The sequence below is a fragment of the Oncorhynchus tshawytscha genome, linkage group LG11 (assembly GCF_018296145.1).
Source record: "Oncorhynchus tshawytscha isolate Ot180627B linkage group LG11, Otsh_v2.0, whole genome shotgun sequence".
Classification (NCBI taxonomy): Eukaryota; Metazoa; Chordata; class Actinopteri; order Salmoniformes; family Salmonidae; genus Oncorhynchus; species Oncorhynchus tshawytscha.
The window spans coordinates 28,606,026-28,618,192 of record NC_056439.1 but is presented as its reverse complement, the minus strand read 5'-3'; the positions used below and the strand labels follow the sequence as shown (position 1 = coordinate 28,618,192).

The 12,167-nt window shown below is 42.6% G+C and overlaps 1 protein-coding gene across 2 annotated transcripts in view; it reads right to left on the bottom strand.

Moving 5' to 3' along the window:
* The window catches only part of LOC112261656 (gamma-aminobutyric acid receptor subunit alpha-2-like), a 40,219-nt gene that overhangs the window by 9,647 nt on the left and 18,405 nt on the right, over nucleotides 1-12,167 (bottom strand). For both annotated transcript variants that reach the window (XM_024437149.2, XM_024437150.2), the window contains exons 7-8: nucleotides 3,035-3,178; nucleotides 2,582-2,734 (exon numbers count right to left, since the gene is read on the bottom strand). In XM_024437149.2, the coding sequence (XP_024292917.1) occupies nucleotides 2,582-2,734; nucleotides 3,035-3,178 (297 nt within the window). The remainder of the gene's footprint in view (nucleotides 1-2,581; nucleotides 2,735-3,034; nucleotides 3,179-12,167) is intronic.

The window sequence follows — 12,167 nt, the reverse complement described above, 5'->3', positions numbered from 1 at the left end:
CAGCGCAGATCTTCAGTGCTATGGATTGAATCAAGCCCTTAATGTTACAGTGTACTTGTGAGATATTTGTTAGGAGTTTGTCGAACATCATTGTTTATGTAACTCATTCCTAGCTACCACAGTGTTACAGTGTGCCTTTAAAGAGCAACTGAAGGCAATAAATAACTTCTCTGGTAGAAAACGGCCAATGTGGCATCGATATTAGTCAGAAACAATTATTGTAGTGTCAAAATGTACTACAAAGTGTAAATAGGATCATTTTCGCCATAAAGTGTCATCCAAAACTGAGATTTGCGAGATAATTACAAAAATAATTGTTTGTCACAGAATGAAGGGTACCGTAACAGTTTTCCTTGGGTTGGGTTTATTTCAATCCTGCCCACATGCCCACAGCTGGCAGCACCCAAGTAATCATCAATTCGGAGTACAGCTGCACGGGACCCGATCGTAATGCCCATGGTCCATTTCGTTTGACATTCGATATCCCTATGGGGCTAGTTAGGGACCATCAGTAAAAGTACATTGGACAATATTTTAAATGTCAATAGCTCCAAATTTCAATGACTTAAAAAACTCAAACCAACTATACATTTTAGAAATTAATATGCAAATATTGAAAGCATTTAAGGAGACAACTAAAGATATGCAACCTGAACATATTGTGTAATTTATTGACGGTCCCTAACTAGCCACAGAGCTAGGCTATTCAAAGTCAAATCAACTTTCACATGGTCACACACCAGCCGGCTGAAGGTAATTGGTGAAAGAAGTTGGTTAGCTTGCTAGCTAGTCTAGCCTACTTCCAGACAAGACCTGATTAGGTTATCTGGAAGGGTGAATGACTAACTGTGTACTGTTTTGGCAGAGCGAATGTACCATCGCTTCCCACGTTCGTACACACAAAAGAGACACCCACATCAAAGCACGCCTCGTTATCACTGGCATTTCATAATGAGGATAATTGAAACCGAGGCTAGATCAGGAGGTTCAGAGCCCCTTTCAAGCATATTCATAACAACTTCATGAAACCTGTTCACTCTTTCAGTGTAGAATATGCCAAATCCCAATGAAAAGAAGGAGCAGTCGCCACAGTTCTTTGGCCCCTCTAGAAAGCTGGATTTAACAGCTATTATCTGAATATGAAATGTTTAATAACCTTGCATGAATAGCTAGACCAGGGTTTCCCAAGCTCGGGCCTCAGGACCCCAAGGGATGCACGTTTTGGTTTTTGCCCTAGTACTACATAGCTGATTCAAATAATAATCTAATCATCAAGCTTTGATCATTTGAATGAGTTTTGTAGTGTAAGGGCAAAAACCAAAACGTGCACTCCTTGGGGTCCTGAGGACCAAGTTTAGGAAATGCTGAGCTAGACTGTCTCAATGAGTGATATTCATGAGAATTATCATTGAACATGTTTAGAATAGTTATCAATCTGTTTGATAGACTAGAAGACTGAGGGAGAATTGTGAACAAATTAAAAGTATAGACAGAAAATCCTGCAGGTGTTGAATTTGTATGGTGAGTTGACCCAAAAATGTAAACAATAAGAAAAAGAAAGGAATCATAATATAGAAGTATCCAAAGGAAAACAAATAGATGGATATACTATTTCCTAAAACTTTAGAAACTATTCTACAATAATTTAAACCAACAACAATGCGTATAAAGACAAAACTGCAAAAGTTTTTTTCCATATGTTGTCAGTTATGTTGGCAACCACGGGCATTTAGAGTAGCTGATCTTTAATATGCCTGTGGTCTGTGTTTACATTGAGGGCTAAAGTGGTAGTTTGATGTTAAGTCAACTTAAAAGCCATGAATTTGCTCCTCTAAAAGGCCTATTAAAAGCCATTCAAGTTCCCTTAATGTTAAACCATTCAACTGATACAGAACATAATCTTCATGTCATTAAGGTTGTGAATACACTGACTGGCTCTGAATACATGGAACTCCAATGCATAATTAGCGCTGATTAAATGAGGGGAATCTACATTATGGGGCAGACGGAGAGAGTGTATAGAAGCCCCAGTTTAGAGACAGACAGGTCTCTGACATTTCCAAATAGGATATAAGGGTCTGGGCTTTTATTTATTTTTTCTATGGGTCGACTGGGCTTCTTGTGATAAGCATGCTGTGATGCTCTGATAGCGTTAGCCTGTCAGATGTAACACTCCTGCTCAGGGATAGGAGTGTATGTGCAGCATGTGACTTACTGTATCTGACCATTTGACCAGGCTGTTATTTAAGAGCAGGTGTTTGGCCTGACTGTAGAGTAACAGGTGTTTGAACTAGCTATGGTGGAATGCATTTTATCTGACAAGGGCTGATTGACTAGAAAAATGGAACATATGACGTGTTTGACTTGACCATCAATATGTTTGACCTGAACATTGAGGAGCACTCTCAACCACTAAAGAGCAGAGACTTCCAGTGGAAAAATATGTTTTACTTGACTACATAGGCAAACATGTTCACCCTGACTAAAGACAAAATCACATATGAGACGTTGCAAACATGGCACTGTTGTGGTAGTATTCGCTATTTGCTGTGATCAAGTAATTGTGTGAGAAAGTGCTTACCAAAGACAGTTCTGGCGGGTACAGACTCTCGGTTGAGCCAGAAGGAGACCTGGGAGAGGATGACGGTCATGATGCAGGGCAGGTAAGTCTGGATCACAAAGTAGCCAATCTTCCTCTTCAGGTGGAAGTGGGCTGTCATGACGGTGTACTCACCTACAGACAGGGAAGAAGCAGAACAAATACAGGTGAGAGTGCGGTGTGATAATTGTATTTTTTTTATATTGGTTCAGGAGATTGTTGTCTCTGCTTGGTGTCGCTGCTCAGATCCAATAATGGGTACTGGTGTAGACTCATCAACTAGAAAACACACACTCACAGGTTACTATTACTAGTGAGTGTGGGTTTTCATTTTCCAGTTGATGTTTCCTTTCCAACCCTTCACCGAAATACTTTTCTTTAAAAGACTATTTGATTCGAGCACACCATTTTTTGATTATTCTGGTCTAGACTCACCTGTGCTTGATTTAATGGTCTCTGTCCCGACAGTTTGGCCCTGAAGGTGATACTGGTTCAGTCTGGATCCATCTCCTGCTACCTCCACTGACGCTGATGCATTTCGAGTCCAAATGTACGTCACTTCAGCCATTGTGTAAGCATCTGCAGAAAGTAATAAAGGTCAATAAGTCTGTACAATAAGTCTGGCGCAATTGCAAGCTGATTGGCAAATGTACTGTAAATTGATGAATTGTAAATGTGACTAAACTAAACAAAAGTAAGAAGAAACTGTACTATGAAACAAAGATAAATTATATAAAGGATGATAATAAAAAAATTTGGAGCACATTAAAAGAAATTTGGGGCAAAAAGGCGAACTCAGCTACATACAGTACTTCATTGAATCAGATAGCTCATTCATCACAAAACCCTCTGATATTGCCAACTACTTTAATGACTTTTTCATTGGCAAGATTAGCAAACTTAGGCATGACATGCCAACAACAAACTCTGAACCTTCAAAGCCAAACATAGCCATCCAAATACACCTCTGCTGTCTTCAACCAGGATCTCAGCGATCACTGCCTCATTGCCTGCGTCGGTAATGGGTCTGCGGTCAAGCGACCATCACTCATTACGGTCTTCCTAAAACACTTCAGCGAGCAGGGCTTTCTAAATTGACCTGGCCCGGGTATCCTAGAAGGATATTGACCCCATTCTGTCAGTAGAGGATGCCTGGTTATTCTTTAAATAAGCCGGTCATGGGTGCACCTCAGCCATGCTCAAGGTCCTAAATGATATCATAACCGCCATCGGTAAGAAACAATACTGTGCAGCCCTATTCATAGACCTGGCCAAGGCTTTCGACTCTGTCAATCACCACATCCTCATCGGTGGACTCGATAGCCTTGGTTTCTCAAATGATTGCCTCGCCTGGTTCACCAACTACTTCTCTGATAGAGTTCAGTGTGTCAAATTGAAGGGCCTGTTGTCCGGGCCTCTGGCTGTCTCTATGGGGGTGCCACAGGGTTCAATTCTCAGGCCGACTCTTCTCTGTATACATCAATGATGTCGCTCCTGCTGCTGGTGATTCTCTGATCAACCTCTACGCAGACGACACCATTCTGTATACTTCTGGCCCTTCTTTGGACACTGTGTTAACTAACCTCCAGATGAGCTTCAATGCCATACAACTCTCCTTCCGTGGCCTCCAACTGCTCTTAAATGCAAGCAAAACTAAATGCATGCTCTTCAACCGATCGCTGCCCACACTTACCCACCTGTCTAGCAACACTGCTCTGGACGGTTCTGACTTAGAATATGTGGACAACTACAAATACCTAGGTGTCTGGTTAGACTGTAAACTCTCCTTCCAGACTTACATTAAGCATCCCCAATCAAAAATGAAATCTAGAATCGGCTTCCTATTTCGCAACAAAGCAGCCTTCACTCACGCTGCCAAACATACCCTAGTAAAACTGACTATCCTACCGATCCTTGACTTCGGCGATGTCATTTACAAAATAGCCTCCAACACTCTACTCAGCAAATTGGATGCAGTCTATCACAGTGCCATCCGTTTTGTCACCAAAGCCCCATATACTACCCACCACTGCGACCTGTATGTTCTCGTTGGCTGGCCCTCGCTTCATATCCGTTGTCAAACCCACTGGCTCCAGGTCATCTATAAGTCGTTGCTAGGTAAAGCCCCACCAATTTGTCCTTCAACCGCCTTTCCTTCCAGTTCTCTGCTGCCAATGACTGGAATGAATTGCAAAGATCACTTAAGCTGCAGACTCATATCTCCCTCACTAGCTTTAAGTACCAGCTGTCAGAGCAGCTCACAGATCACTGCACATAGCCAATCTGTAAATAGCCCATTCAACTACCTCATCACCATATTGTTATTTATTTTGCTCCTTTGCACACTCATCTTCTGCACATCTATCACCCCAGTGTTTATTTTGACATACTGTAATAATTTCGCCACTATGGCCTATTTATTGCCTCACCCCCTTATCCTACCTCATTTGCACACACTGTATATAGACGGTCTCTATTGTATTATTGACTGTATGTTTGTTTATTCCATGTGTAACTCTGTGTTGTTGTTTATGTCGCACTGCTTTGCTTTATCTAGGCCAGGTCGCAGTTGTAAATGAGAACTTGTTATCAACTAGCCTACCTGTTTAAATAAAGGTGAAATAAAATATATATATATAAAAAAAATACATAACTGAACAAATTATATTAAATTATGAAAGACAAGCATTGTAATTTTGAATTTGGACCAAGTGAAGAGATAGTACTTTAAAAACGTACTTTTATTTTCATAATCTAGCCAATTTTGACATTATAGCTGGCCTATCTAATGGGAAACCGCTCAGTTCTTCCTCCAGGACAAGACTCTTGGCAATAAAAGTCAACCTGTGATTAAAGTAAGGAATTTGGTTATTAATTGCATACATCTCTGGCTGTAACGGTCGTCGGTGGAAGAAGGTGAGGACCAAAGCGCGGCGTGGTACTTGTTCATGTTATTTACAGTGCCTTGCGAAAGTATTCGGCCCCCTTGAACTTTGCGACCTTTTGCCATATTTCAGGCTTCAAACATAAAGATATAAAACTGTATTTTTTTGTGAAGAATCAACAAGTGGGACACAATCATGAAGTGGAACGACATTTATTGGATATTTCAAACTTTTTTAACAAATCAAAAACTGAAAAATTGGGCGTGCAAAATTATTCAGCCTCTTTACTTTCAGTGCAGCAAACTCTCTCCAGAAGTTCAGTGAGGATCTCTGAATGATCCAATGTTGACCTAAATGACTAATGATAATAAATACAATCCACCTGTGTGTAATCAAGTCTCCGTATAAATGCACCTGCACTGTGATAGTCTCAGAGGTCCGTTAAAAGCGCAGAGAGCATCATGAAGAACAAGGAACACACCAGGCAGGTCCGAGATACTGTTGTGAAGAAGTTTAAAGCCGGATTTGGATACAAAAAGATTTCCCAAGCTTTAAACATCACAAGGAGCACTGTGCAAGCCATAATATTGAAATGGAAGGAGTATCAGACCACTGCAAATCTACCAAGACCTGGCCGTCCCTCTAAACTTTCAGCTCATACAAGGAGAAGACTGATCAGAGATGCAGCCAAGAGGCCCATGATCACTCTGGATGAACTGCAGAGATCTACATCTGAGGTGGGAGACTCTGTCCATAGGACAACAATCAGTCGTATATTGCACAAATCTGGCCTTTATGGAAGAGTGGCAAGAAGAAAGCCATTTCTTAAAGATATCCATAAAAAGTGTTGTTTAAAGTTTGCCACAAGCCATCTGGGAGACACACCAAACATGTGGAAGAAGGTGCTCTGGTCAGATGAAACCAAAATTGAACTTTTTGGCAACAATGCAAAACGTTATGTTTGGCGTAAAAGCAACACAGCTCATCACCCTGAACACACCATCCCCACTGTCAAACATGGTGGTGGCAGCATCATGGTTTGGGCCTGCTTTTCTTCAGCAGGGACAGGGAAGATGGTTAAAATTGATGGGAAGATGGATGGAGCCAAATACAGGACCATTCTGGAAGAAAACCTGATGGAGTCTGCAAAAGACCGGAGACTGGGACGGAGATTTGTCTTCCAACAAGACAATGATCCAAAACATTAAGCAAAATCTACAATGGAATGGTTCAAAAACAAACATATCCAGGTGTTAGAATGGCCAAGTCAAAGTCCTGACCTGAATCCAATCGAGAATCTGTGGAAAGAACTGAAAACTGCTGTTCACAAATGCTCTCCATCCAACCTCACTAAGCTCGAGCTGTTTTGCAAGGAGGAATGGGGAAAAAATTCAGTCTCTCGATGTGCAAAACTGATAGAGACATACCCCAAGCGACTTACAGCTGTAATCGCAGCAAAAGGTGGCGCTACAAAGTATTAACTTAAGGGGGCTGAATAATTTTGCACGCCCAATTTTTCAGTTTTTGATTTGTTAAAAAAGTTTGAAATATCCAATAAATGTCGTTCCACTTCATGATTGTGTCCCACTTGTTGTTGATTCTTCACAAAAAAATACAGTTTTATATCTTTATGTTTGAAGCCTGAAATGTGGCAAAAGGTTGCAAAGTTCAAGGGGGCCGAATACTTTCGCAAGGCACTGTATTTAAACTGAACACTATCAAACAAAGAAACAAAACGGTGCGGGAGACTCCGGCAGCTCAGGGCAGACGGGAGACTCCGGCAGCTCAGGGCAGACGGGAGACTCCGGCAGCTCAGGGCAGACGGGAGACTCCGGCAGCTCAGGGCAGACGGGAGACTCCGGCAGCGCTGGACAGGAGGGAGCACCTGGAAGAAGGAGACGGAGAGACAGCCTGGTGCGTGGGGCTTCCACCGGAGGCCTGGTGCATGGAGGAGGCACCAGATAGACCAGACCGTGGAGGCGCACTGGAGGTCTCGAGCACCGAGCCTGCACAACCCTACCTGGCTGGATATTCCCCGTCGCCAGGCAAGTGCGGCGAGGTGGAACAGACCGCACTGGGCTGTGCTGGTGAACCGGGGACACCGTGCGTAGGGCTGGTACCATGTACCCCGGCCCAAGGTGACGCACTGGAGACCAGATGCGCTGAGCCGGCTTCATGTCACCTGGCTCGATGCCCACTCTAGCCCGGCCGATACGAGGCGCTGCGATGTAACGCACCGGGCTATGCCTGCGCACCAGGGACACCGTGCGCCTCACGGCATAACACGGTGCCTGCCCGATCCACCTCTCTCCACGGTAAGCACGGAGAGTTGCCTCCTCATACCACCGCCGCTCAGCTTTCGCTGCCTCCAGCTCTGCCTTGGGGCGGCGATATTCCCCAGCCTGTGCCCAGGGTCCTTCTCCGTCCAGAATCTCGTCCCATGTCCATGAGTCCTGAGATTTCTGCTGCTGCCCGATACCACGCTGCTTGGTCCTTTGATGGTGGGTGGTTCTGTAACGGTCGTCGGTGGAAGAAGGTGAGGACCAAAGCGCAGCGTGGTACGTGTTCATGTTATTTATTTAAACTGAACACTATCAAATAAAGAAACAAAAAGCACAGCCGAAACAGCTCCGTCAGGTGCAAAACACACTAAACAGAAAATAATCACCCACGAAACACAGGTGGGAAAAGGCTACCTAAGTATGATTCTCAATCAGAGACAACTAAAGACACCTGCCTCTGATTGAGAACCATACCAGGCCAAACACAAAACACAACATAGAAAAACAAACATAGACAACCCACCCAACTCACGCCCTGACCATACTAAAACAAAGACATAACAAAAGAACTAAGGTCAGAATGTGACACTGGCTCCCTGTTGCTGTGCGTGCCGTGCCACCTTTAAAATCCTGGAGTTAGATATGCCGGCTTCAGTAACAAGGAAATCCTTGCTCTTTTAGCACATCATTATCACTGGTGCGTCAATATAAGTAGTATAATAAAAAATCCACATCAAAATACGTCAGTTTATGCTAGAGATATGTTTTTTTGCATCGTCTGCGAAGGTAGACAAAACCACAGCGGTGTTTGTCAGACCATGAAACATCCCGAAAATTGCTATAGCATTTCATTCTATGGAAAGGGGAGATTCTCACAAACACTATGGTGTTCTCCATTTTGCTCTATGACCCCCACAAGTGTGACAGAGTCGTCTGAAGGTAACCATACCGGTTCAAATTTGTTATGGAATTTTGGAGGTCATTTTGTGCCTACCATAAAAAAGGGGTTATGTGTAAAAAAAAAAAAAAAGTATATATAATTAAGTATAGGACAGATACTTCAAACCCTTATTATTCATGATTTTTTTTTTACTGTCTTTTTTTCCATTTATGGATGTGTTATTTGTGGCGGCAGGTAGCCCGTGGTTAGAGCGTTGGGCCAGTAGCCAAAAGTTTGCTAGATCAAATCCCTGAGCTGACAAGGTAAAAATATGTTGTTCTACCCCTGAACAAGGCAGTTAACCTGCTGTTCCTAGGCTATCATTGTAAATAATAATTTTTTCTTACCTGACTTGCCTAATTAAATAAAATAAATGGGATGTGGTACTAAAGGCTAAATGTCGTACCCCCCCCAAAAATATTATTAGAATTATTAGGACCTGGAAGAGGTTGAGGTTCTTTTCAGAAGGAGTAACCACACAGACTTGGATGAGGTATTTCATCCAAGTCGATGTGGTTACATACATCGGTAAAGATGGGTGGGTTGTGTATGTATGTAGGTGTTGTGTGTGGGTGTTAAAAAGTAGGGGCAAAACAAACAAATGGCCATCAATCTAATGATCTAATACACTTGTTAGAACAGGTGTCACTGTGCACGCACGCTTATCAGTCTAATTATCTAATAACTCAGTTCAAACAGGTGTCACCGCATGTGCGCACGCACACATCAAGTTTCCACCTGAAAACTTCATACTATAGGCATATGCTCTTCTAAAGGCCATGGTGCATTGTGAGCGCAAACAAAAAACTTTCTTGGCTCTGTCACTGACTGCGAAGAGACCTGGGGTTCCTCGATCACACCTACAGCGTCATTGCATTTTGGTACACCAGAAGTACATTAATTTCCAATGGAACGCTGTGCTTGCCTTGCAGCACTGCCTTGCAGCACTGCCTTGCAGCACTGCCTTGCAGCACTGCCTTGCAGCACTGCCTTGCAGCACTGTCTTGCAGCACTGCCTTGCAGCACTGCCTTGCAGCACTGCCTTGCAGAGGTAAATATGTTGAAAAACAGTCAACAAGTGCGCAGCATATGTGGGATCTCCTTCAAGACTGTTGGAAAAGCATTCCAGGTGAAGCTGGTTGAGAGAATGCCAAGAGTGTTTAAAGCTATTATCAAGACACAGGGTGGCTACTTTGAATCATCTGAACTCTAAAATATATTTTGGTTGGTTTAACACTTTTCTGGTTACTACATGATTCCATATGTGTTATTTCATAGTTCTGATGTCTTCACTATTATTCTACAATGTAGAAAATAGTCAAAAGAAAAACCCTTGAATGAGTAGGTGTGTCCAAACTTTTGACTGGTACTGTATGTTGCACACATATCTAGATCATGCTGCGTACCATTTTGCACAATGGTGCTGTAGGTGTGTTCGAGGCATTATGTATTGATCACACCGACAGCATCATTGCTTAAAATGGTACACAGCATCAATAGGATGTGTGTGCAACAAAAGTTCAACCTTCTGCTGTCATTTCTGTCAAGCCATCTATGCATACAGTTTAACACATACGTTCGATAAATCCAACTATGCACCAGACAAAATACCTCTGCAATGCATTTCTGTAAGGCAAACACCGTGTTACATTGGAAATGTATGTACTTCTGGACATTCAACCTAGCATTGGCTTTTAGCTAGCTCGACATGCTATAAAGTTAGAGAAACAAGTTGACGATAAAATAACTAAACAAAACATGTTTTATTATCACCTGAAACAATATATTTACCCTGTCTTGGATAAAAAGGTCATATTTAGCAATCTCCCACAATAAAGCAATCTCTGACGAGAGATAGCGTGGCCTCTATCTTGCATTACAATCACTACACTTGTCTGATCAGTAGTGGGGCGAGACTCCATGAAGATGACATATGCATTACACCATGATATAAAAGGGGTATTAATCCCTGTCAGTCTGCCCTCTGAATTTGATAAAATGTTCTCCTGTGTAGCTTAGGCGAACACCTTGCATAGACTACAGACAGTAGCTTAGAGAGTCTTATAGCTAAGCCTATATGAGAAAATAAAAGTTCAGAATAGAGGGGAATAAAACATCTGTGCATAATGGCAACCATTAATGACCTTATCCATGGTGTTTTACTAACAGTTGTATTTCCTTCTAACGACTATAGGCTAGGCTATGTGAGCACACCCAATTAAACAAATTATCTTGGGATCCTGAAGACCGGGGGCGATGCGTGTATGTGTCTCAAGTCAAGCTGTTACAACACCACTATTTTGCAGCCCATTATAAACCTATAGCACCTGTCTGTGGGAGAAGAGGCATCTCAAGGACCACTCCTTAATGTGCAAAGCAGCTATTCTTAGGCTCTGTTTGAATATATTAATGGATGGATTCTCCCGTTCTTGAAATAATTGTTGATAAAAATACAGGCCTATTAGATCAATGATGATCAGTGATGTCTTCAAGGAAGGGAGGAATGAAGGACACATGGGTAATCCCAAAACAGGGGCATTGTCTCCGTTATAGGCTATTTGCCTCAGCTATATATCACTAACTTAGGTTACCACTTGTTCACCTTATAGAGGCAAGTGGCTAGACCTATTAGATAATGGACTGTAAAATTGCTTTGCCCAAACCCCCTGCCCCGTGACTATGCAAGGTCAATGACAGGGGTTCTGGGGCAGCCATTGAGCCCGACTGAGACGCACAATCCTCCTCCACGCAATCCTTCTCCACGCAAGCCGTGATTTACATTCACAAGATTATAAACCTAGGCCTGTGAGATTACTTGGAAGTGTACATAAAATACCATGCCATTACGCACAAATTTGTAAGTTAATAGAACCATCAGTTCTATTAGCCAATGTGCAATCACTGGAAAACAAAATTGGTGATCTACGGTGGAGACTATCCTACCAACGAGACATTAGAAACTGTAATATCTTATGTTTCACCGAGTCATGGCTGAACTACGACACGGATAATATAGAGCTGTCTGGGTTTTCCGTACATCGGCAGGACAGAGCAGCTACGTCTGGTAAGACAAGGGGTGGGGGTGTGTGTCTATTTGTCAATAACTGCTGGTGCGCGATGTCTATATTAAAATAAGTCTTGAGGTATTGCTCGCCTGAGGTAGAGTACCTCATGATAAGCTGTAGACCACACTATCTACCAAGAGAGTTCTCATCTATATTATTCATAGCAGTCTATTTACCACCACAAACCAATGCTGCCACTAAGATCACACTCAACAAGCTGTATAAGGCCATAAGCAAACAGGAAAATTCTCATCCAGAAGCGGCACTCCTAGTGGCAGGGGACTTTAATGCAGGCAAACTTAAATCCGTTTTACCTCATTTCTACCAGCATTTCACATGTGCAACCACAGGGAAAAAACTCTAGACCACCTTTACTCCACACACAGAGAAGCATAC